Raw genomic sequence first — 26,531 nt, 5'->3', positions numbered from 1 at the left:
CGCCAACCACTCAGAGAGTGTAGTGGGTGCTTTTACATGTCACCCGCACGAAAACGGCCACGCTCGAAATGGTGTCTTTTATGTGCCACCCGCACAAGAGCCAGTCCAGGGGCACTGGCAACGATCTCGCTCGAAAACCCTACGAGGCCAGTCAGGCAGTACTGGCAACGGTCACGCTCAGGATGGTACATCTTATGTGCCACCCGCACAAGAGCCAGTCCAGGGGCACTGGCAACGATCTCACTTGGCTTGCCGGGTCTTCTCACGCACAGCACATTTCCAAAGGTCTCGGTCAGTAGTCATCGCCTCGGTGAGGCCCATTTATTAATGATATATATGTATTTATTTATTGTATATATATATATTAATAACAGGTGCAGGTGTGGCTGTATGGTAAGTAGCTTGCTTACCAACCACACAGTTCTGGCTTCAGTCCCACTGTGGCACCTTGGGCAAGTGTCTTCGACTATAGCCTTGGGCTGACCAAAGCCTTGTGAGTGGATTTGGTAGATAGAAATTGAAAGAAGCCTGTCATATATATATATATATTTATATATATAAGTATATGTGTTTGTCTGCCTTTGTACCCCTGCCATTGCTTGACAACTGATGTTTGTTTGTTTACGTCACTGTGACTTAGCAGTTTGGCTAAGAGACTTATAGAATAAGTACTAGGCTTACAAAGAATAAGTTCTGGGGTTGGTTTGTTCAACTAAAAACGGTGCTCCAGCATGGCCACAGTCAAATGACAGAAACAAATAAAAGAATAAAAAATTATTAATAATAATAATAATGATAATCATCATCATCATCATCATCATCGTTTAACATCCACTTTCCATGCTAGCATGAGTTGAACGATTTGACAGGACTGGTGAAACCAGATGGCTACACCAGGCTCCAATCTGATTTGGCAGAGTTTCTACAGCTGGATGCCCTTCCGAACACCAACCAGTGTGAGAGTGTAGTGGGTGCTATTACGTACCACCAGCACGAAGGCCAGTCAGGTGGTACTGGCAACAACCACACTCAAAATAGTGTATTTTACGTGCTACCTGCACAGGAGCCAGTCCAGGGGCACTGGCAACGACTTCGCTCGAATGTTTTTTCATGTGCAAGTAAGGTGACGCTAGTAACGATCACGCTCAAATGGCTATTTACGTGCCACTGGCACAGAAGCCAGACAGCTGCTCTGGCAATGATCATGCTTGGACGGTGCTCTTAGCGCTCCACTGGTACAGGTGCCATCACGATTTTGATTTTACTTGCTCCAACAGGTCTTCGCAAGCTGAGTTTAGTATCCAATGAAGGAGAGGCTGGCATGGGTGCCAGTCGTTGAATTTGGTTCGATTTCGATTTCACTTGCCTCAACAGGTCTTTGCAAGCGCAGTTTAGTGTCCAATGAAGGAAAGGTACACATAAGTGGGCATTTATTTATTAATGATATATATATATATATATATATATATATATATATATATATATATAGATATATATATATATATATATAGAGAGAGAGAGGTGCAGGAGTGGCTGTGTGGTAAGTAGCTTTCTTAGCAACCACTTGGTTCTAGGTTCAGTCCCACTGCATGGCACCTTAGGCAAGTGTCTTCTACTCTTGCCTCGAGGTGACCAAAGCTTTGTGAGTGAATTTAGTAGATGGAAACTGAAAGAAGCCCATCGTATACATATATATATATGTATGTATGTATATGTTTGTGTGTCAATGTTTGTCCCCACAACATCGCTTGACAACCGATGCTGGTGTGTTTACATCCATGTAACTTAGCAGTCTGGCAAAAGAGAGTGATAGAATAAGTCAAATGACTGAAACAAATAAAAGAATATATCAAAGTCAGTGAAAAGTAAGCAGCGTTTTGAACCATGAAGAATTTGTGCTGGATTTTTGCAGAGTTTTGAATTTGTTTTAAACAAATTTTTTTGCAATTATCTGATAATACAGACAGACTTGCTCAAATGCATCAATAAATTAACATTGATGTTTTTTTCACCGTTGTTACAATTATCTGTCAAAGCGCAATATTTGAGCAATTTTGCTATTCAGCTTCAGAAAAGAATGTAAAGCAGCTGAAACTGCTCGTGATATCAATGAAATGTTTGGTGACGAAATGACCAGTGAGTGGTCAGCTTGAAAATGGTTTAAACGACTTTTCAGTGGAGACCTGAGTCTTAAAGATTGTGAGCATAGTGAATACCCATCTGTCATCGATGACGGTCAATTAAAGACCGTCATTGAGAAAGATCCACGTAAAACCACTCAAGAACTTCAAGTTAGCCAGAAAACTGCTTGCAACCATTTGCATGTGATCAGAAAATCAAGAAAGCTCAACAAATGGGTATCACATGATTTGAATGAAAATCAGAAAATGCACAGATATGAAATTTGCTCGTTGCTTCTTCTCTGTAACCAGACTGATCCATTTCTCAACCATATTGTTACTTGTGATAAAAAGTGGATTCTGTAAATAATAAAAGACGTTCTTAAAAAAAAATAAAAGTATTGTTCTTGCTATTCAAAAATCTAAGACCAGTTCAAACCATTCACCCCTAAATAACAATGTTAAAAGAACTATTTCAAGATGATGATCAGTAATTTCAAGCAATTCTTTCAAAAAATACCAAGAGCAGAAATATATTCCTATTGAAAAATATACTTTGCAGAACTATTATCCCTTTGGCATTTAAAACAGCCATATCCAGCCCAAATATTCTAACTGTGTTTTTGTTGAAACTGACTGGATCCTGTCTCTCACACTTATTCTACAATCACATCTTCAAAATCTCAAAGCTACAAGATAATATGTGATTAATTCAAAACAATGTGAATAAATAAGCATTACATTTGACAGTATAATCTGAATGCTAAAGGGTTAAATCAGCCACAACCAGCTCAAATATTCTATCTTTTTTATGTTGAAACTGGCCAGATCCAGCCTCTTACACTTACCCTACAATGTTAATCTAAAAATAAACAATCCCATCTTTAAAATCTTGAAGCCACAAGATAATACATGATTAATTTTTTTTTTTTTTAAATGTGAATAAATCAACATTACATTTGACAAAGTAATTTGAATGTTAAACGATTAAGGTAGACACTTAAAAAAAAAGTAAAGAAAAAGAAAAGGCAGCTATGTCATGTCATGGTAGTGTACTTAGTTATGTTTCTTGAATAGTAGCTTTTTAGTTAATCAGCTAGCATGGGAAAAGCAAACATTTAACTAAATCTGATGTTTTGCTAATACAATTAATGATAATAACAGTTAATGATGGAGCTGATGCTGGCATTGAAACATGATTATCTTCTGCTTTACATTAACGTTCTTTCAGGAATGAAACAAGTTCCATTAGGCTGTATATTTCACTCTACATACTCTGTACATTTTACATTTTCTGTTCTGTAGTTTTGGCAAAACATCACTAGATGAATAATTCTCAGTAACTTTCTTCAATTATTTTATTTTCTAAGGTTCCCTTTGCTAGATACGTGAAACGTAAACGCATTCAAAATTTGAAGTGTTATAATATTGACAGAGTCTTCCATGTAAAGTTACCTGGGTTACAACCTAAAGAAGTTATTGAATGCAGTGTAGATATTGTAACACCTTCAAAGGAAAGGTAAGGTCTGATTTATTCCCAAGTCTTTCTTCTTGGGTAGTTAGAATGATGCACATGTGAGATTTTAACTTTGTTTTTTTCAGTACAGTTTGTGAGTAGTGTGATACTTAAGTATATGGTGTCTAAAGGCATGTTGTGTTTGGAGAGGGGCATGTGAGGATTAGTGTTATCAAGGCTAATTCTAAAGTTTTTCAGGCTGTGCATAGAATAATGATGCTACTTCACTCAGACTTTTAGTGGAATTTAAAATTGCTCAGTTTCCAGATTCTGGAGATTAGGCAGTGTTGGGTACAAGTAGCTTGTGAGTGCAGTGATTTCTTCAGGTGTTTGAAACAAATATAACCCCTGGGGGTCATTGCAAGCAAAGTAGTAAATTGGGGATCCACAGTAGTATTTTAAGGGTCCATGATATAATTTTGCTTCTGATATATTTATTGCAAGAAACAGCTAGGTTTCCTTCTTTAATGTTTTACATAGTTCAATGTTTCCAGCTACTGAAACACATTTTCTCAGAGAGTGCTATTGCAAACTTATACAAGTGAACATGTGAAAAACAAAAATAGGAATTTTGAAAGAAGTTTCTATAAAACTAGTTTTTAAACATAGAATGGCTATGTGGATCCACCAGAATAAAATAGTAATCAAAGGAGTCCATAGATAAAAAAATGGTTGAGAATCTCTGGTCTAGATGGACTGTATATACTTTATATTTGTATTCTTGTCTTGTTTAATGAAAGCATTTGTTTGATGTGCATTTGTTATCAAGAGTTGTTATTATGATGTGAGGCATGGCCATTGTTAAGTTTATCTTCTGCACATTTCTGTCATTGGACTATGATTAAGGGCCATGCTGGAGTACTGCCTTGAAGGGTCTTCAACTTTGTAGAGTAGAAGGCCCCACCAACAATTGGGTCCCACATTTCCTAGCACTGGCCCTGCATGTACGCGGACTTCTATATCTGTATCTATGTATCTGTTTATATAAACAATTATGATTATTCTTGTAGTTATGTATACAAATTTGTTTATATATGCAACTATCACCATTCTGAATATCATTGTCATCACTACCACCACCACCACCTTTAAATTTTTTTTTTTTTTTCAATTTCAGTTCTTTTCCTGAAGGAGAACTATTATATATTCTTCAAAATGTGATAAGTAAATTTCCTATATTACGTGTAAGTTCATTATTATTTTACAACGTTTTATGCATTTGTATGTATGTATGTGTATGTAAACCATAACAAAACAGAAAAAATTGGTATCTAACATAAACCAAAAACTGAGTGGTAAAAATATGCGTGTGCATGTTTGAAGAGCGATAAGTGATATCATAATGGAGAGATCCATCCATGATAAAAGGAGAAAGTGTTGGATGATTGGGGTGTTTTATTCTTCTTTTTACTTGTTTTAGTCATTGGGCTGTAACCATACTGGGGCACTGCCTTGAAAGATTTAGTCTAACAGATCAAACCCAGTACTTACTGTTTCTTAAGCCTGGTGCTTATTCTGTAGATATCTTTTGCCAAACTGCTAAGTTAAAGAAAAGTAAACATAGGTGCAGGCATGGCTATGTGGTAAGAAGCTTGCTTCTCAGCGACGTGGTTCCGGGTCCAGTCCCACTGTGTGGCACCTTGGGCAAGTGTCTTCTACTATAGCCTTGGGCTGATCAAAGCCTTGTGAGTGGATTTGGCAGATGGAAACTGAAAGAAGCCCATTGTATATATATATATGTATGTATTTATTTGTGTGTGTGTGTGTGTGTCTGTGTTTGTCCCCCTGCCATAACTTGACAACCGATGCTGGTGTGTTTATGTCTCCATAACTTAGCATTTTGGCAAAAGAGACTGATAGAATAAGTATTAGGCTTTCAAAGAATAAGTCCAGGGTTGACTCTAAGGCTGTGCTCCAGCATGGCCACAATTAAACATATATTAAACAATTAAACAATTAAAAGAATAAAAGGATAAAACAATACCAAAACTGGTTGTCAGGCAATGGTGGAAGATAAACACAAATACACAAACACACATATATATATTCAGCAGGCTTCTTTCAGTTTCTGTCTACCAAATCCACTCACAAGGCTTTGGTTGGTTTGAGGCTATAGTAGAAGACACTTGCTGAAGGTGTGCCATGCACTTGGACTGAACCATGCCTATGTCTGTTTATATATTTTTTTTAATCATTTGAAGAGATATCATGATATCATACCTATGATTGTCATAGGTATTTCTTAGACTGGTAAGCTCAGTTTTTTTAAAATTGTAGTCTAGAACAGTGCTCCAAAACCGGTATGTCACTGGTGTGCCATGAGACGATGCTAGGTGTGCCACAGTATAAGCTGAATATAATTTCTTTTCCCTATACTTTTAGTTATATTTTTAGTTCAGGTATGCTGCTGAATTTTGCAATGAATATAAGTGTACCACAAGTGGAAAAAATTTGCATAGCACTGGTCAAGAAGAAGGGGTTTCCATGACACTTTCCAGAGTTTCAAGACTGGAGATATATAAAATGAAGGAGTTATCCTTAGATTGGAGGGAGATGCGGCCTGAATGCTTGAAACAAAATTGATTCTGCTAAAGGCATCAAAGGTGGTGATGTTAAACTGCCCACCAAAAAACAAGAATAGTTCTTCTCACATATTTCCACACTATTTCTTCTCTACCAATTTTTACTAATATGGCTTTGGTTGACCTGGAGCTATAGTCAACTGAATGCTGCACAGTAGGATCAAATCCAAAATCACAATAAAATCAAAGTTGTGAAGTAAATTTCTTGGCAATGTAGCCATGTGTGTTAGCTATTAGTTTATATTAAGTATGAAAGGCAACAAACTGGCAGAGATGTTAGCTCGCCAGGCAAAATGCTTAGCAATATTTATGTTCTGAGTTCAAATTCTGCCGAGGTTAACTTTGCTTTTCATCCTTTCAGGGTCAATAAATTAAGTTCCAGTATATGCACTGAAGTCAATCTAATCGACTGGTCCCCTCCCCTAAAATTTTGGGCCTTGTGCCTGGAGTAGAAAAGAATATTAAGAATATTAATGTAAAATTTGAATGAAATCGGTTGGATAGTTCTTGAGTTTTAGTGATGCACAAATACAGACAGTCAGACAGATTCACATTCTCAGTTTATATATATATATATATATATATATATATATATATATATATATATATAATTAAACCTTGGGAGAGGCATTATGCCGGTAATAAACACACGCACTGGTTCAGTCCTTTATTAATTTATATAGTTTTTTGTTAAATTATTTCATTGCACTCTTGCAATCTTTTCAGTAACTTGTCTCTCCACTTCCATTTATTTCAACACACGTATCCACATCAAGAATCTTGCACACGAAATACACATACGAAATATATATATATACTTTATTATTATTAAAGCTGCAATGACGTTTTGCAAACAACTTGCACATGCAAGTACTACCAGTTGAGAACTCTGCACACTGGAAGCCAGCAAGTGTATGGGGTCATCAGGAGAGAATGGGTGTTGTTTCGGGGCTTACCTCTCGATGGCATCAATGTACACCAATCTCACTGATATGAGGCCCCACTTGCTAGATCAACTGGTTATCAAATAAAGCTCAATATTCCTCTAGCCTTCGCTCATCATCTCTTTTATAACCAAATCCAGTGACTAGCCTTTACCACTGTAGTTTGGATATTGGTCATGGTGGTATTTACTTTACAATGAGTTAGGTCTAACGATAACAACAGTTGTCTCACACTGTGTCCAACAGACACCCTACATATGACTTCGATTGGAAAATGCTCCGCTTTCCAGCCTGTGTATGCACATTCCTTGAGAAGGTTTATATAACGGTCAATCTTTCGAACCCAAGTGGCATCCATGTTATCTTCATGAAGAACTGTTAACTCAACTAGATTCACACCACATTAAAATGTCCAGTTTTTTTGTAACTGGGATGGGAAAGACTCCCTGGCACCCTGGTAAATCTGCAGTGACCTCCCAATAGCCGTTCCACTTTTCATCACTCACAGGAAGTTTGTTGTTCTTCTTGAAACGGATCCGCTGTCCTGAGTGCGCGAAGATAATGAAATCTTTAGTTGGTACTTTCAACGTTTTGTTTTCACTGTTGTTGAGATCAATTTGGTTCTTTATAGCATTGAAGATAACCTTAAGGACCAGGTTGTGTCCCCATGTATACCTGTTCAATGCTAATGAACAGTTGGAAAGAATATATTTCAGTGTTCCGACCTTTCCACATTTGCATATATCATTCTCTGAGACGTTCCATCTTACTAGATTTGCAGGTAATGGCAAAACATCATAGGATGACTGAATCACAAAACTTAGCCGAGATGTGGTTTACCTCCATATCTTATTTTCCTCTCAACAACATGTTCCTCCCATCTCGTCATCTGTCCTTGTTGAATGCATTGGATCAAATGAAGCTCTCTTCTATCTGCTTCCCTCGTTTTGATGCTGTTGCTAACAACAGATCTGCATTCACTCTGCATCATACTTGCAAACGGTCTGAACCGATCTACCCCAAAACCAAGTCCCTTCTAATGAATTTGCATCACAAAAATATCACAATAAACTGCTATTCGGAGTTTCATGTTTCCGTTCATCGGACAGTTTAGTGTCCAACGAACAGGAACATGAAACTCTGAGTAGCAGTTTTTTTTTGTGTTGTTTTTGCAGCTTTAATAATAATAAAGCATATTACTCTACTTCTGGTATTTGAGTACTATTTTTTCCAACCCTGTTTCACATTTATGTGTTTACCTTGGTAAATGACTGAAACAAAAAAAAAAATATATATATCATGATTTTAGCTTTTTGAAATTATTATTTTTGTAAGGGTAGAATTACAGGCTCTATCTTAAAATTTGTGTTCAAATTTCATCATTTTGGTAAGTTTGGAATTCTATAACCAGAGCAATAATATTTATCCCCACTTAAACATGGATATTCTGTTAGAACAAACTATACTGTGATAGATACCACGAGAGAAACTCTCATATTGTCTTTTAGTGCAAAATGCATTCTCGTTTATATCACTAGCAGGGGAGATAAATCCCCACGACCTCCAGCACCAAGACTAGCAGATCACACAGTTTTGACCTTCCCTGGTCTTATCGATGATGGATGCGAGACTGCTAGAGACAACAGCAATTCATCTCCATGCCAGTACATGCACTGGTGTCGTGATTAGCCATTGAGCTTGTTAAAAAATATATATATTAACAACAGAGGCAATATCAATACCAATGATATCTTCACTTAAATGTGGATGTTCTGTAGGAACAAACTATACTGCAAAAATAACCACGAGAGAAACTCCCATATTAGCATTTGGTGCAAAATGCATTCTTGTTTATATCACTAGCAGGGGAGATAAATCCCCACCGTCTCCAGTGCCAAGACCCCTTGATCATTTAGATTATTGGGTCTTTTTGCATCACTGCCTCATTGTTCTAATTGCCTTTTCTTCCTGATGTTTCCCTTTCTCTTATTATTTGCTTACATCCTCTCAATAAATCAGACAGACAATGTTATTTACTTTGAGAATGAATGTATTATTGTATCAAGTTTTATGTTCAAATTTTTTCCTGGTTTTGAGTTTATTATCCCCTTTTCAGAGATCTTGTTGTTTAGTGGAATATATTAAATATATGTCCTCACATAGGTACATCATGGCTGTGTGGTAAAAGGTTTGCTTCCTAACCACATGGTTCCAGGTTTAGTCTCGCTGCATGGCACCTTGGGCATGTGTCTTCTACTATAGCCTTAAGCTTACCAAAGCCTTGTGAGTGCATTTGGTCGATGGAAAATGAAAAGAGGTCTCCATATATATATATATATATATATATATATATATATATATATATATATATATATACATACACACACACACATATAATGTATAGGTATGTATGTGTCTTTATGTCTGTGTTTGTAACCCACCACAACATGACAAGCAGTGTTGGTGTGTTTACATCCCTGTTACTTAGTAGTTCAGCAAAAGAGACCAATAGAACAAGCACCGAGTCAGAAACATAAAATAAGTACTGAATTCAATTCGTTCAATGGAAAATCTTTTAAGGTGGTGCCCCTGCATAGCTGCAGTCTAATGACTGAAAAAAGTAAAAGATAAAAGAAAGAAAGTGAGGTTTGTACCATTGAAAAGAAGTTTTAAATGTTTATGCGATATTTATTACTTTATCTTTTTAATCTAGCAACAGGAAAAGAACTGTACATTCATTGTAAACCATGCGTTACTTCTTCGATCATTTTTACTTCACTGTAACATAGAGGAAGAACAACACAGAGAATTTTTCAAGATGGTTGAAAAACAGGTAGGATTGTCAAACTATTGTTGTTGTCATTGACTTCATCATCATCATCATCATCACCATCATCATCATCACCATCATCATCGTCATCACCATCATCATCATCACAACCACCACCACCACCACCACCACCACCACCACCACCATCATCATCATCATCATCATCATTTTTATATTGTTTTAATGTCTTTCTTTATAAATACCTGTAATGCAGCATCTTTCATTGTATCTAACTCACAATATATCAACTCAAGCCAGTGAAGGAGCTTCAACATAGACATTGAACTGCTAAAAGCAGCCAGATCTTCCTACTGTAAGACATGTTTAAGAAGCCCTTCTTCCCAACCATGTGATCTTGGGTTCAGTCCCACTGCATGACACCTAACATTAACAACCTTGAAGAGTGTCCAGGGTACTTTTTTTTCATGACACTGGCACCATTGAGATCACCATGTAAGTTAAAAGACAAACATCAAAACCCCTTGACTTAGTAGAGAGGGAGGTGGCTTTATGCTAGTTGTTGAAGGATTAGGACAGTGGTTCACAACTGGGGCGTCCACATAGGATTTTGTTAAAATTTATCTGCAATGATATTGATTATACTTCTAAGGCAAGCTGGTAGAAACGTTAGCACACTGGGCAAAATGCTTAGCGGTATTTCATCTATCTTTATGGTCTGAGTTCAAATTCCACTGAGGCCAACTGTGCCTTTCATCCTTTTGGGGTCGATAAATTAAGTATCATTTGCGTACTGGGGTTGATCTAATCGACTGGCTCCTCACTAAAAATTTCAGGCCTTGTGCCTAGAGTAGAAAACAATGTATACTTTACATCCAAATGTTAAAGGCGGTGAGCTGGCAGAAACGTTAGCATGCTGGGTGAAATGCTTAGCGGTATTTTCTGAGTTCAAATTCCACTGAGGTTGACTTTGCCTTTCATCCTTTCGGGGTTAATAAATTAAGTACCAGTTGCGTGCTGGGGTCGATGTAATTGACTGGCCCCCTCCCCAAAAATTTTGGGCCTTGTGCCTAGAGTAGAAAAGAATATTGATTATATTTTTACAATACACAAAACATTTCAACAATTTTTTTAATACAGTTCCTAATAATATTTAATTATAAAAATATAATTGGATTTTATTAAAACATCAATTAGCTGTTGGAGTCCAGTAGAGTAAAATAGGAATGAAAGGGGCTCAGAGGTAAAAAGATAGGCACAGGAGTGGCTGTGTGGTAAGTAGCTTGCTTACCGAAAGGACATGTTTATTGTCGCTCTGGCTTCACGTCGCTGAATGCCAGCGTCGTGAATTTTTGACGTACAACTACAGATAAGACTTTTGTGTTGTTGGGATTTAGTGGGGGTTTGTTGCTCATGTTTATTTTTATGTCGAACAAGAAATCTCCACTGAATTCCACGCATTTGTCTCCCTGTGGTTGTGCTTAAAGTCTCACTTAGCGGTGAGAAGAGTGTTTTGGAGGTATCGCTCCTCCAAAAATTGTGAACTCAATTTGTAAAAGTTTGTTGTCTTCAAATCATGATTTGAAAACTACAAATAAATATTGTGAACTTTGTTTAAAAAAGAAAAGGAATTTATTGTTTTCAAACCAAGTTTTGAAAGCTAATAAATTTGAAGAAAAGTCTTCCTTTTGCTTTGAACTACACCATGTGGAACGACACAAACGATTTAATTTTTACAAGCAAAGTGACGATTGCAGCGGAGCCGGGATCAAATCGGGCTGGAGTACCGTTGTGGCCTGAAAATTTGTTATTCTGCCTGGAACTTTATATTTTATTTATTCTTTCTGAACTGTTGTATTTCCTTTCTCCTTCTTTTATGAACTGTTTTTAGTACAAACTGTTTATTTTATTTCTTCCGCTTTTTTCAACTGGTTTCTCTTTTTGCATGGTTTTAAAATTTTTCGTTGTTTAATTTCTATGTGGACATTTTTATCATGGCAGAGAACATAAAGAAAAATAAGGCCACTGCTGTGGAGTGGGAGATTATCCCACCCAAGAAGTGGTTAAATGATTTCAGGGAAAGAACGGTGGTGTTGCGGACCTACGCTAGGTTACTCGACACCATTACGGTCTTTCCCAAAGTGGAAATTGAAAAAGAGTTAGCAGAATATCTGCCAACTATTAAGTTTATGGCAAGGGGTGTAAAATACGCGACGGTTTGGTTGCTATTTGACACCCCTGAGGTGGCTCGCAAGTTTGCGAGCCAGCCCTTAGAAGGGGGAAAAATTCTGTTTCTTCCCACATACTGTGGGAAGAAATTAACTAGGGCTTGGATCTGTGGGCTGCCACCCGGTATAGAACCTGATTGGATAGAGGATACTATCCGACGGGGGCTGGGGGGCAGTGGAGCCAAGCTCTTAAATGTGAAACTGTTACCTACAGCTGATTGGGTTGGGGCAAAAGCGGTTTTGACCCTGTGGACCCAATCAGCCAGGGATCTGGTATTTCCGGATTTTTTGAGGATGGCCGGCCAGAAATATCCGGTAATTCTTGAGGGACGTAAACCCAAGTGCCACCGGTGTCCGAAGCCCGGTCATATCAAGAAAGACTGTCCCCAGGACCAGAGTAAGGTCTTGGAACAGTTAACAAATGTTGTTACCCCCGCTCCCCCAGTGGAGGGAGAGACGCAGGAAGTCGAGGAGGTGGAAACCTCCTCGAAAAAAGAAAAAAAAAGGAAGAAGGTGGGCAACAATGGTTGGCCACCGAAAATCGTGGGGGAGGAGGAGGACCTTCCAGCAAAGGCGGAAGTACGCCCTACTCCAGTGGCCCCAAAGAAAAAGAAAAAAAGAACGAGGCACGGCCGGTGCTCGATAGTGTACCATCGGCGTGTCCCGACACTCCGTTGGTGGGAATTGTGCCCCCAATGGAGGAAAGCAGGTTGGCGGGAATTGTGCCGCCAACAGTAGAAGCTGTGGGCTCACCCTGTGAGGAAAAGGATCGGCTAATCCTATTCCAAAAGGGAGGGGCCCTGCAGAAATTTGTGAATAAAAGGAAGCGTCAGAGAGAGGGAGTCCTCAACTGTACTAAGGATCCGGACTGGCCTCCGCAGGTGTCTGCGGCGGTCGTGTCGAGTAGGCACTTAAGTGCGTTGGTGAATTCCTTCCCCCTCGGCGAATTCAGTATTGAAAAGTGGCCCGACCCAGACCCATCGTTTTGCTTGAGAGAAGCGAAGGCTATATTGGGCGAAAAAACCTAAGAGGACGAGTGCCTCATATTGTGTAATGAAAAATCGTAAGAGGCAAATGCCTTAATTTATGACTTTTTATGTACGAGGTTCATAGCCTCAATGTGAAAATTTAATTTTATAAAGAACAGTGTTATAGAGAAGCAAAGTTCGGCGGGCGGCTTTTGCCTTCTCTCATTATACCATCATATTTATCATCCATTTCATCTCATTAATGTTTTTGTCCAGCCCGTAGCTACTCTCTGTGTACTGCCTTTATGGCAAATTGAAATGAAATAAAGTAGCTTGCTTACGAACCACATGGTTCCAGGTTCAGTCCCACTGCGTGGCACCTTGGGCAAGTGTCTTCTACTATAGCCTTGGGCCGACCAAAACCTTGTGAGTGGATTTGGTAGACAGAAACTGAAAGAAGCCCGTCGTATATATATATATATATATATATATATATATATATATATGGGAGAATTTACGAATAAAACAACAGATGAAGACAGGTGGTGTAAACAACAAATGGATGTATTAGTTTAACGCTCGGGAATAGAGAAAGTCTTTGACGTTTCGAGCTACGCTCTTCAACTGAAAGGAACACAGAACAAAATAAGGAGAAAAACAAAGAGAAAAAAAATATAAATGCCTTGGAAATTCAAATAAACTATGACCTCAGAAACCTGCAGACAGATTTTATATATCATTAATGCTTAAGTGGTTTTTATGTCCATGTGAGGAAATGTTTGGTATTACAATACATGTAACCTTCCAAGTCTAAGGAAAAGGGGATTAATGTCTGATAAGATGGAATAAAGAAGTGAGGAGTTTCAAGCAGATGTAATTCTGCAGAAGTTGTTTGCTCAGAATGCATGATACTGAGATGTTATGCAAGACTAGGTAGGACTTGTAGGAGAGATGTATGCATAGGTAAAAGTTTACTATGCTGTGAGAAATTTTAAAGTCTGTTGTAGATCTGAGAAAGGTGGGAATACAATGCAATGGTACACAAGTAGTTACAAGTATTATTAACTGTTTTTTTCGCTGAAAGTTTAACTTTCTAATTTAATGATAAAACTGTGCAAAACAAATTTTTTTAATTACAGGTTTATTTTATTTTATTTTGTAGGGTGATAATAAAAAAAGTATGAGGAATATACTGAAATCATTTCATGTAGCTGACCATAATATAGATTTTTCCCTGAAATTACTAAATAAAGAAGAACCATTAGAAAATATTAAAAAGTCTCTGGAATTTTTACTAAAGTCATCAAGAAAGGTAAAGAAAAAACCTTTTTGACATTCTTATTTTGTCAAATTAAATGTGTGTTTTTCTGTATGCCTTTTTGCTTTTTGTTAAATACCAGAGGAGATGTTATTAGAGAGAGAGAAAGAGAGAGGCAGTGAGAGAGATATAAATTCGGACAGAACGACTGAGGAGTGAGAAAAATGACAGGTTAGACACCAGAAGTGATAGAATGTCCATCTTGCTCTGTTATTGTTTCTTTGATCTAAATGTAATAAACAATCTAGTGAGAAGTTAGTAACAGACTTGCTTCTGAATTTAGGGAGTAATGGAGGTGAAGGAAGCAGAGAATTTGGCAAAGAAACTGAAAGGTTGAGTTGAAGAAAACATTTGAAACCTCACTTCCTGTGGCAATATTATTTTATTGATGTGGTGTGTGTGTGTGTTGTACCTTGAGCAAGTGTCTTCTGCAATAGCCCTGGGCTGATCAAAGCCTTGTAAGTGGATTTGCTAGATGGAAACTGAACGAATCCTGTTATGTGTACATAAGAAGCCTGCTGACTATTTGCAATGTCTGTGTCTGAAAAGACATCGATATTCTATATATCATGGCAGTGGGTTTGGCTGGTTTACAGGCACAAGATTCCTGCTGAGGAAGTCCAGTAGACTAAAATCATGTGATCTGGCAGTTCTGGCACCCAGAACAGACAATTCTTGTCTGTTGCGATTTATGCCTGTGTTTTTATGCTCCATGCACCTGCATGAGACCTATCAAAGCCAATACTGTCCTTTCAAAGTTGATACTGTTGTATTTGGCATTCTAACAAGAACATCCATGTTAAGTTGGATATAAAGAATGCCTTTTGATACTAATACTGCTTCCGTTGCTAATAATCATATATACACATTACAAACATCATTGTTGCTTTATGTTCATTTTTTCCTTGCTGATGTGGGTTGAACACAACATCATATCACACACACATACACACACACATATGAATGTATACACATTAAAGAGTGTGTTTAATGTATTTTTCATGACACCAGCACTAGAGAAGTACCATGTTCTCATCATGACATGCTTGCTTGTCCACTTCTTCACAGAGTGAGAAGTTTGAGTGATAGAGGAAACAATGATAGTGATGAAAGAGCTGTGTGAGAGTGCAATGAATGCTAAGAATACTCATTATTCTGAGATAGGTTGAAATAAAAACATATATTGGGTCATTTTCAATAGCGACCTTTTGCATTTCCAGAATCTGTTTATGCTGATTCTTGCATAGGATGTGATCCAATGCAAGAATTTTTTTCAGAAAAGAATTGGTGCAAAGTTTCATTTCCTTTTCTTTCATTTATTGTCTCTGCTTTAGAATTCTTTTTACCCTTTTAGCATTCAGGTTATTCTGTCAAATGTAATGCTTATTTATTTGCATCGTTTTGAATTAATCATGCCTTGTCTCATAGCTTTGAGATTTTGATGATGTGATTGTATATTTTTACAATGACTTTGTAGGGTGAGTATAAGAGGTCAGATCTGGCTGGTTTGAACATAAAACAGGTAGAATATTTGGGTCAGACATGACTGGTTTATTTGCTAAACAGTTAAGGTTACTCAGTATGGTTTTTAACAGTAACGTGAACAAAGATTGCTCTGACTTTCTTACACCAGTTTCATTACAAATAGGTTCATGGACTTGGTCAAAAGAAATCAACATTCTCAGATGTAGCACCACCAATAATAGCCTCAGCAGTATTATAATTTCTTCAATAGGTTATAGTACTAACTACTTCAGGAGTCTGAAGCTTTGATTTGAATGTATTTCTAACTATAACAGCTGAAGGCAGGCAAAATGTATATTGCGTATAATCATAGATACAAATATGGAGAAGTAATCATAGAAGGTTGTTGGTTTAAGCATTTCTGGTCCTCTTTCTGTGAGAAAATATGCCTTTGGGCATGGTGCCAGTGGAGGTCATTTGCAATGCTTTGAAAGATATTTAAAAATTTTCATGGGGAATTAGCAAAGTAAAAAATACTTATAAAGAATGAGATAAATATTTTAGCCTTTTTGACTACTGTGTAGGATTTAGATATCTTGGATAATTTAAGCATACATTAAACATGAACATTTCCTTTTTTTTTTACATAATTTATTCAGTCTAAAGGCCAAATTTTCTTTAAATAGCTATCAGTCAAATGAGAGTCACATATTTTTAAGTACTAAATTTTTGAATTTGGCATGTTCTCACTGAAGAGTGGAACAACACAGTTTGAACACTGATCGTGTGTTGAAGCTTGTTCCCAATTGATAAACATGTCAACCTGTTCCTATAAAATCTTGGCATTTGGTCTACTGTCTCCATGTCATTGGAATCTGCAGAAGCCAAACTAACTTGTGCTGCTCCACAACAATGACAGCTTAAAACTATATTGAAATTATTATTGTTGCTATTTTGAAAGTATTCTAATTTATATATTTTTCATTTCAATGTAAATAAAACAACCATTGAAGATATCAGATCTTGCACACAAAGGAATCGATCAACTGGAAAAGGTCTTGCAATATTGTGAAATGTTTGGAATAACAAGTACAGTAAGTAATTTATCATCTTTATAAATATTACTGTAAGATGTTTATTGCTAAGAATAGCAAGAAATTATTTGGTTAGTTTAGATGGATTCTTTCTTTCACAATTATATGTTAGTGTGATAAAATAATTTCTTCAATATAGGCACAGGCATGGCTGTGTGGTAAGAAGCTTGCTTCCCAACCACACGGTTCCAGGTTCAGTCCGACTGCATGGCACCTTGGGCAAGTGTCTTCTACTATAGCCTCGGGCTGACCAAAGCCTTGTGAATGGATTTGGTAGACAGAAACTGAAAGAAGCCTGTTGTATATGTGTGTGTGTATGTGTGTATATATATATATATATATATATATATATATATATATATATATATTATATATATATTTGTGTTTGTGTCTGTATTTGTCTCTCCACCATCGCTTGACAAATGATGTTAGCATGTTTATGTTTCTGTAATTAGCTGAAGAGATCGATAGAATAAGTACTAGGCTTACAAAGAATAGCCCTGGGGTTGATTTGTTTGACTAAAACCCCTTATGGTGGTGCTCCAGCATGGAGCACTGAAACAAATAAAAGAAATAGAATATTAATAAAGATTAATATATTTAACACATTAATAAGTTTAAACGTTTTGTGAAATAAATTTTTAAATGAGCAATGATTAAATGAATAGTTTGTAATTATGAATGAGTTTTTAAACTATTGCAACAAAATCAATTTTATATTTAATATTTCATATCAATATAAAACAATTTCAGTCATAAAAATTATAACACTGTAATAATCATTAAAATCTTTAATATTTTAAAAATTATTTATGTTGTAAAAATCATTAATTTAAAAATAAATTAAATTTCTTCATTTCATTTTTTTTTTCCAGTTAAAATTTCAGTTAGGTTGCTTACAAAAAGCATATCATTTTTCTGGAATATTTTTCCAAATGAAATTAAAGTATTACATAGAAGCTCCAAATGGAAAGAAACGTTTTATCCAACACACCATTGCAAGTGGGGGAAATTATGCCCAATTAGTAAGTCATTAATAGTTTGTTTTTTTTGCTTTTATTTTTTATCTAAGTTCTAAAGTATGCTATGAGATCTTTGTTTCTTTTCTTTCTATTGGTTGTGAATGCAGAGAAAAAAAATCATTTAAAAGGAGCTCTCAAGGTACTTCCATTAGGGGTCCAGACAAACCCCCTAGGACAAAACTTCCCGAGTTAAAGTGCAATATAGGACAAACTCCTTCAGTTATATTTTTTCTGTTTTTGAACTTTAACACATTTAATACCATCAAAATTAGAAGAATAAATGTGAGTAACTTATTACTGAAGCGATCAAAAAAAATATTACCATCTTTCTTTGTGTTGGTTCTCTCCACATGATCATTGTTATGTCTACCTGAGTACCATAATTTCTAAAGTGGATTATTCATGGAAACGAGTCAATGTTTCTCTTTATCCTTACCTGTCTGCATTCTTTCCTTAGCAGCTGGTTGTAGTATTGGTCTTCCATTACACTGATAGTTTTTTTTTTAGGAAGATATGTTTTTACCTATACATGGGGAATTATGGTACTCATGTGGACAAAGCAATAATCATGTGAAGTGAACCAACACAATGAAAGATTATATTTTTCATGATTATTCTAGTAATAAATTACTTAAATTATATTTTTTCTTCTAATTTTAAATGATATTTCATGGTATTAAAGTTCAAAAACAGAAAAAATATAACTGAGGAGAATTTTGTCCTATTTTACACTTTAATTTAGCGGGTTTTGTCCAGTTGGGGTTCTGTCCTACATTGCTTCTATTAGCATTATCATCCTTTAATGTCCATTTAATTTTCATGTTTGCATGAGTTAGACAGAATTTGTTGAGGTTGGATTTTCTAAGGCCGGATACCCTTCTTATCACTAAACTCCACCTGTTTCCAAGTAAAGTAATATTTCCCTATGCTCAAACATATTTTTCATGAAAGACTGGGAGCAACAACTTCACATGTATGACAGTGATGCTTACTTACAACCATCATGTAATGTCTAGAGAAAGGTGCTTATAAACACGCACGCACACACACACACGCGTCTTTCAGTTCTTGTCTACCAAATCCACTCTTAAGGCTTTGGTTGACCTGCAGCTATAATAGAAGACACTTGCCCAAGGTGCTGTGCACTAGGACTGAACCCAAAACCCCATTGTTCAGAAGCAAGCTTCTTAACCATACTGTCCAGCACTATTTATCTTTTTAAAAAGTTTTATCTTGTAGTGGCGCGAAATTATGGCTGCCATTAAGGAAGTACAATCTATGCATGCGCAAGGGACTTGCCTTCCCGGAAGCCCCTCGAGTGCGCATGCTTAGTAAACCAGTACTTAAAGCGCTTCGCACATTTTCTAAGCCTCTTTAGTACAATGCCTTCGATGTGACAACAACTTGCTCCACTGGGATGCCTCAACAAAGCTCTTAATCCTCAGATGCTGATTACAAGTTAACCAACGGCTACCAGGCTGAATCATACAGGTTTTGTAAAGCAAAGCATCACCAAAATAAAACTTATTCTATTATGTTGTTAATTATTCACACCTGCCTCTGTTCTACTGTTCCTAATATATATTTTTGTTGAAAGGTGATAGAAAGAGACTATAGTCTCAATGTTACTATCAACCTTTTACAATCTTTTTAGTGGTGTATTTTCAAATCTACTCTTAATTTAACAAACAACACTTTTATATTTTATTTTTTTATTCCATATCTCCTCTGTTTTGCTTTCACGAAAGCACTCAGGCCACTCTGTAAGGTGGTTGATGTTAAGAAGGGCTTCCCATTTGTAAAAAGCCTGCCAAAACAGACAGTGAAATCTGGTGCAGTCTTCTGCCTAGCCAGCCCCCTGTCAAACCATACAATCCATGCCAGCATGGAAAATGGACGTTAAATGACTGTTCCCCCCTCCTCCTCCTCCTCCTCCCCCTCCTCCTCCCCTCCCCCTCCTCCTCCTCCTCCTCCTCCCCTCCTCCTCCTCCCCTCCTCCTCCTCCCCCTCCTCCTCCTCCTCTCAATTATTCCTTTATTGCACAGTAGTTTTCTTTTGTGCATCTATTCTTTTTCTTCTTCAGTGTTATCAATGTGTGAAGGAGAATTTAATCTTTCAAGCATTAAAAAAGAGAATGGCCATACACTAGTGTTGAAATAATTCTAACTAAAAAAGAAAAAAAAAAATTTTACTTTGTCTGTACTTAAATTATTACCTTAACTAAAACATGCACTTCTAATGAGAAGTGCATGTTTTAGTTAAGGTGTTAAATTTTGTTTAGTTAAGGTGTTAAATTTTATGTTATGGGCATTTTTTTAAAGAATATATAAAATGCTTTATTTAATTATGTTTAACTTTCTCTTTCGTTCTTTGCTTTCTGCAGGTTCAAGAATTTAAATCTTCTTCTCAAACTGCTAACTTACCAACAATACAGCCTAATGTAGTTGGAGCTCTTATATCATTTGACTTGCTTGTTCACATATTATATGAAGGGAAGGTAATTATTTGATTCAATAATTTTACTTTATGCTTGTTTACTTTTGTAAATATTTTAATGTTCCAATTTCAATTTTCACATTTTGAGAGTTTTTTTTTTGGTGGTGGGAGGGTGTTAGTTTTTGATTCAGCTGTAGAATAATGTTTGTTGTGTGAAGTAGGTCGGAGCAGCTAAAGTGATAATATTCTTCATTGATGAAGAAATTTATACTCCATATAAAGTATAGATTCAGTAAAAATATGTGGTATAGATGAAATTACATACAGCTGTGAAACATTGACTGTGAATTGTCTTGAAAGTAATCATCATCATCATTTAACATCTGTTTTCCATGCTGGCATGGGTTGATTGGTTTGACAGGAGTTGGCCATCTGAAGAGCTGCCTAAGCTCCATGTCCATTTTGACATGATTTCTATGGCTGAATGCCCTTCCTAATGCCAACCACTTTTCCAGAGTGTATTCGGTGCTTTTACACAGCACTGGAACAGGTGCATCTATGCAGCACTGGTATAGGTGCTTTTTATGTGGCACCAACACCCATGAGCCCACAAGATTAGGAATGCTCAGCTGAAGAGGGATGCAGGGGACAAGCCTGTATGCAAGGACAATCACATATTTACTCAGTTTGATGTCTCCTCAAGTACAGTAAACCACTAGGAGTCTTAATCTCCTGTCATCCACTATGTGAGTCCCAACATCTATAGATCCTTTCTTACCACTTCGTCCCATGTTTTCCTGAGTCTACCCCTCCCAAATGTTCCCTCTACATTTAGAGATTGACACCGCTTGATACAACTCTTTATACACATTAATATATTAAATATATTATATGTTAACCCTTAGGAGACAACAGGGCCAGTCTATGGACCAAAATGTTGAATGATGAAGAAGATTGTATTAGTTCATTCAATTTCCTACAAGAATATATATAGTTTTATATATGTGAAGTAATTACTTTATTTCTTATAATTTATTTTGAAAAAATAAGTGTATGCCCCTCTGTAGGGCTTGTGAAAAGGGCTCTGTCTTCTTGGCTCTGTATTCAAGGGGTTAAATATTAAATATGAGGCTCCTTCTTCAAAGTGTTAAATATCAAATGTTCAATGTGAGCTTGAAAGATAAGGGTGTTGAGCTATTGCTTTTTGCTCTTATAACTGGTAAATGGAACCATCTCATATACATTTTGTATATTTGAAACCATATTCATTGGCAGGCAGACAGACCTTAATTCTTTAAAAATTTGCAGTCATTTGTCCAGGCAGGTGTTGTTGTGTAACAAGGATATAATAATACAATTAAAAAGTTTGTTTCATAATCATTTAGTCCTAACTTTGGACTTTCTCCATAGCAACTTGGACAAGTGACTTCTAGTAATCAATAAGTTGGCCTCTTTCCTTATCACTGTCAATGTGTTGCTGAAAACTGTGCAGAAGTTTGTTCTGAGCAGGTTTGGTCATATGATGTGGACAGATGAAGACAGTTGCATTAAGAAGTGCCAATCACTTTAAATGGAAGGAAGTTGTGGAAGAGGGAGATCCAGGAAGGCATAGGATAAAGCACTGAAGACTGATCTCAAAACGCTGTGCCTTATGAAGGAGATGATATGGCATATTGCTGTACTGAAGAAAACCCATCCACCTCAACAGAATTGATATCCTAGAACCACAGTGCCACATAAAAAGTACTGGTGCCATGTAAAAAGCACTGGTGATAGTGCACATAAAAAGCAACCAGTATACTTTGTAGAGAGGTTGGTGTTAGGACTGGCATCCAGCTGTAGAAACCAAGACAAAACAAATTATTGAACCTGGTGCATCCCTTGACTTTGCCAACTCCTATTAAGCCATCCAACCCATGCCAGCATGGAAAATAGGCATTATCATGATGATAATGATGGTATGTCAAATCCATTATCCAACTTAAAGTCACCTCCTGGATCTTAATGGAGTCTACTAACGATACTCTGTCAGTCTCAGAGGTATTGCAGAAAGGCCATGATGGACAATGACCTTCCTCCTATTACAAAGCCTTAAATTTAGTTTCTGATATATTTTTCTGGTGGTTACTTTATAACTATTGCAAAGTCTCCTTTATAAAATGAAATAAATTTAGATAATTTTATTTTTGTTTACCTGTCATCTAGATCAGGGTTCTCAACCATTTTTTACCAATGGATCCCTTTGATTACTATTTTATTCTGGTGGACCTCCCCCCACTAACTATTCTATGTCTAAAAACTAGTTTTATAGAAACTTCTTTCAGAATTCCTACATTAACTTGTGTAGGTTGAACTATGTAAAATATTAGAGAAAGAACCCTGGCTATTTCTTGCAATACATACTAATACATACGCCTAAACCAAAAATTTTTTCATGGCCCTTAAAATACCATTGTGGATCCCCGATTTACTATTTTGTTGCATGGACCCTCCCAAAAATATTATATGGACCCTCAGGGGCTATATGGACCCTGGTTGAGAACCACTGATCTAGATTAACCAAATGGCAATTTTCCTTTAAAAATATCTTGTTCCACCTTTACTTTATCATTTTATTTTTCTCTTTCTTTTAACGTATGCAGTATGAAATACCAAATAAATCTGACTATTTAATATGTTCTATGGAAGAAAAAGTAAATCCAAAACAAAGATTCGAAAGAGCCTTAAAATATTGGGATAAGAACATATCTGGGACACTTTTATATGAGACCCAAGAGGCAAGTGAATTTAATTATTTTAGAAATTATAACCTTACTTTTGTTTGTTTCTCATTAACCCTGTAGCATTTAAACTGGCCATATTCTGCCCAAACATTGACATATTTTATGTTCAAACTAGCCAAATCCGGTCTCTTACACTTATCCTGCAATGTCGTTCTAAAAATATACAATCACCTCATCAAAATCTTAAAGCTACAATATAATACATGATTAATACAAAATAATCCTTTCTATTGAAAGCACAAGGCTCCAAATTTTGGGGAAAGGATTAAGTCGATTACATCAACCTCAATACATAACTGGTAATTATTTAATCGGCCCTGAAAGGATGAAAGGCAAAGTTGACCTTGGCAGGAATTAATACAAAATAATGTGAATAAAGGAGCATTGCATTCAACAGAATAATCTGAATGGTTAACAGTTAAGTTTACTAAATGAAATAGAGCGACGTGACTTTGCTATACAAAATTATACAGAATCTTTGTGTTTCATTTATTATTATTTTTCAGTATTGTTATTGTATTTTTCTATTGACGATCTATTCAATGTAGTGTGCGTGCTGTATTTTGCTTTGGTTTTATATTTTCTATTGTATTGAAAGTATTTTACATGATATGTGTTGTGTCTAGTAGTATTAGTAATATGTTCTTTTGTATTTGTAATATATATATTTGTAAGTCCTGGGCTTTTGATTATGTATTTACTTGCATGCCTTTTTTTTTTGATAATTTCAAGAGCACCTATTATTATAGGAATTGTGTTTGTTTCTGGTTCCCATATTATGGTTATCTCTATTTCTAGATCTTTATATCTGGATAATTTCATTTAGAGATAACATTAGTATAAGCTTGAGCTGATTCATCGGTCATTATTAACAACACTATGACAGCAGCTTGTGCATATTCTGGGACATACATTGCGTAATAAACTTAAAAGAATGCAAGCTGGCAGAAACGTTAGCACACTGGACAAAATGCTTAGCAGTATTTCGTCTGTTTTTACATTCTGTGTTCAAATTCTGCTGAGGTCGACTTTGCCTTTCATGCTTTTGGGGTCAATACATTAAGTACCAGTTTCGTACTGGGGTCGATTTAATTGACTGGCCCTCACTCCCCAAATATTTCGGGCCTTGTGCCTAGAGTAGAAAAGAACTTAAAAGAATGCATTACTTATAATTGCTGTTCTATGTATATACTACACACACACACACACACACACACACATGCATGCTTATGCACACACACACACACACACACACACACACACACACACACACATACACACACACATACACACACTCTAGGTTTCAGCTACCATATGTTGATTACTTCTGTAGCATATATAATTTCTCTTAGAACTCCATTACAAGAGTGCAATATACTCAACATGCATAAACTTGGAAGTATTATGTCTGGTCTATCATTTAGAAAAAAAATGTAAGTATAAAATGTTAAGAATTTATGAACTTTCAAGAGTATGTGAAATAATTCTTCTTTTTGAAACGTGGATCCCAAATCACAAAAAGCTAAAAATAACAGCATGTAAATATTGGATTGAAAAATACTATGAAGAGTCATTAACTTTTCTATGTTTTCCTATGCTATTATTTATGACTTTATGCAAGGTGGTGAGCTGGCTGAATTGTTACTGCACCATACAAAATGCTTAGCAGCATCTCTTCTGGCTTTATGTTCTGAGTTCAAATTCCAACAAGGTCAACTTTGTCTTTTATTCTTTTGGGGTTGATGAAATAACTACCAGTCAAGCACTGGGGTCAGTGTATTCAACTTTCCCCCTCCCAAAAATTTCAGGCCTTATGCATACAATGGAAAGGATTAAAAAGAGATGTAAAAGTTTTTAATTAAAAGGAAAAAAAGAAGCTCTCTTAACATTTCAACCAGACACATTTAATTGTGTGTGCATGAGTGTTGAGTGCATTTTTGTGTATGTGATAACTCAGGGGTATTTTGTATAAGCTAAGTTATAAAATTTCTTATTTTCTTTCTTTTAGTCTTGGGAAAAAATAAAGAAAATTTGCGAGACTGAAGTCATATCGCATGCAGTTGTGATGAAGGATTCCAGTGTAAAAACTTATGTAAGTTATTTAGAAAGCATATCGTTTGTTTTATTTTTAACTTAAATGCTGGCCTATTGAACACATCATAATGAATCAAAATTTCTCTTACTACCACTCATTTGTGCTTCTTCTTCTCAGATCTAGTTGGCTATTTGCTCCCTTGATTCAAGTCCACTCAACAAGTTTCTTTTCATTTCCTTCACTGTCACCATTTCCACATACATTAACCAATTCTTCAAAACCTTACTTGCCTGAATATTAATCCTCATTTCTCTGGTTAATTCACATTGCCCCGTGAGAAGCAGAGGGCGGTTTCCAAGTTTCCCAGGTGCATATATTTCTTCTTGTACAGGATGCCATTCCATCGCAAGATTTACTATAGCTAGATGCTCTTCCTAATGCCAACCACTTCACAGAGTGTACTGAGTGGTCTTTATGTGGCACCAGCACAGGTGCACTTTATGTGACATTTGAGTGAGTGCCTTTTACATGGCACCGTACACTTGCTTTTTTTACATGTGCAATAAAAATAAAAACTTTTCATTAAATATATAGGAAAATATAACTACATTTATCTTTTATCTGTTGTCTTTTACTTGTTTCAGTCATTAGACTGTGGCCATTCTGGGGCACCATCTTGAAGAATTTTTTGTTAAATGAATTGACTCCAATACTTTTTTTTTCTTTAAAGTCTGGTACTTATTCTATCGATCTCTTTGCCAAATTGTTAAGTTATGGGGACATTAACACACCAACACCAGTTGTCAAATGGTGGTGGGACAAACACAAAGACACACACACACATACAGCAAGCTTCTTTCAGTTTCCATCTACCAAACCCATTCACAAGGCTTTGGTGAGCTTATATTTATAGTAGAAGACACTTGATCAAAGTGTCACACAGTGGGACTGAACCTGGAACCATGTTGTTGGGAAGCAAGCTTCTTACCCACGCCTGCATCTAAAATATTAAGAGGTATTCTAATAATATTTTTTCATCAACAAATTTATTTTTTTAAAGCAGAATCTCAGCTTGCTTCAGAAAACCACAATAGAAATCCATATGTGCTGTAGGTTTCACACCCTTACCCAAGACCTTACACCCAAAATAAGCAAAAGAAATAACCACTAATACTCTATAATTGCTTGTATACTGTTCTTTCACTTTGTCTTTCCTATGGCTATTATGGCAAT

The 26,531-nt window shown here is 36.2% G+C and overlaps 2 protein-coding genes across 3 annotated transcripts in view; both read left to right on the top strand.

Annotated features, from left to right (window-relative positions):
- The window catches only part of LOC106881858 (eIF-2-alpha kinase GCN2), a 114,279-nt gene that overhangs the window by 69,992 nt on the left and 17,756 nt on the right, over positions 1–26,531 (top strand). For both annotated transcript variants that reach the window (XM_089365517.1, XM_089365518.1), the window contains 9 exons: positions 3,491–3,639; positions 4,754–4,820; positions 9,876–9,995; positions 14,309–14,458; positions 16,942–17,022; positions 17,898–18,047; positions 20,428–20,541; positions 23,123–23,257; positions 25,272–25,355. In XM_089365517.1, the coding sequence (XP_089221643.1) occupies positions 3,491–3,639; positions 4,754–4,820; positions 9,876–9,995; positions 14,309–14,458; positions 16,942–17,022; positions 17,898–18,047; positions 20,428–20,541; positions 23,123–23,257; positions 25,272–25,355 (1,050 nt within the window). The remainder of the gene's footprint in view (positions 1–3,490; positions 3,640–4,753; positions 4,821–9,875; positions 9,996–14,308; positions 14,459–16,941; positions 17,023–17,897; positions 18,048–20,427; positions 20,542–23,122; positions 23,258–25,271; positions 25,356–26,531) is intronic.
- Positions 11,147–13,648, top strand: LOC149132153 (uncharacterized). Its single transcript, XM_089365516.1, has one exon. The coding sequence runs from the start codon at positions 11,945–11,947 to the stop codon at positions 12,914–12,916; it is 972 nt and encodes a 323-aa protein (XP_089221642.1). The 5' UTR covers positions 11,147–11,944; the 3' UTR covers positions 12,917–13,648.

The sequence above is a fragment of the Octopus bimaculoides genome, chromosome Z, assembly GCF_046866305.1.
Source record: "Octopus bimaculoides isolate indiv1 chromosome Z, ASM4686630v1, whole genome shotgun sequence".
NCBI lineage: Eukaryota > Metazoa > Mollusca > Cephalopoda > Octopoda > Octopodidae > Octopus > Octopus bimaculoides.
Note: the sequence above shows the minus strand (reverse complement) of the source record. Positions and strands in the feature narration are given on the sequence as shown.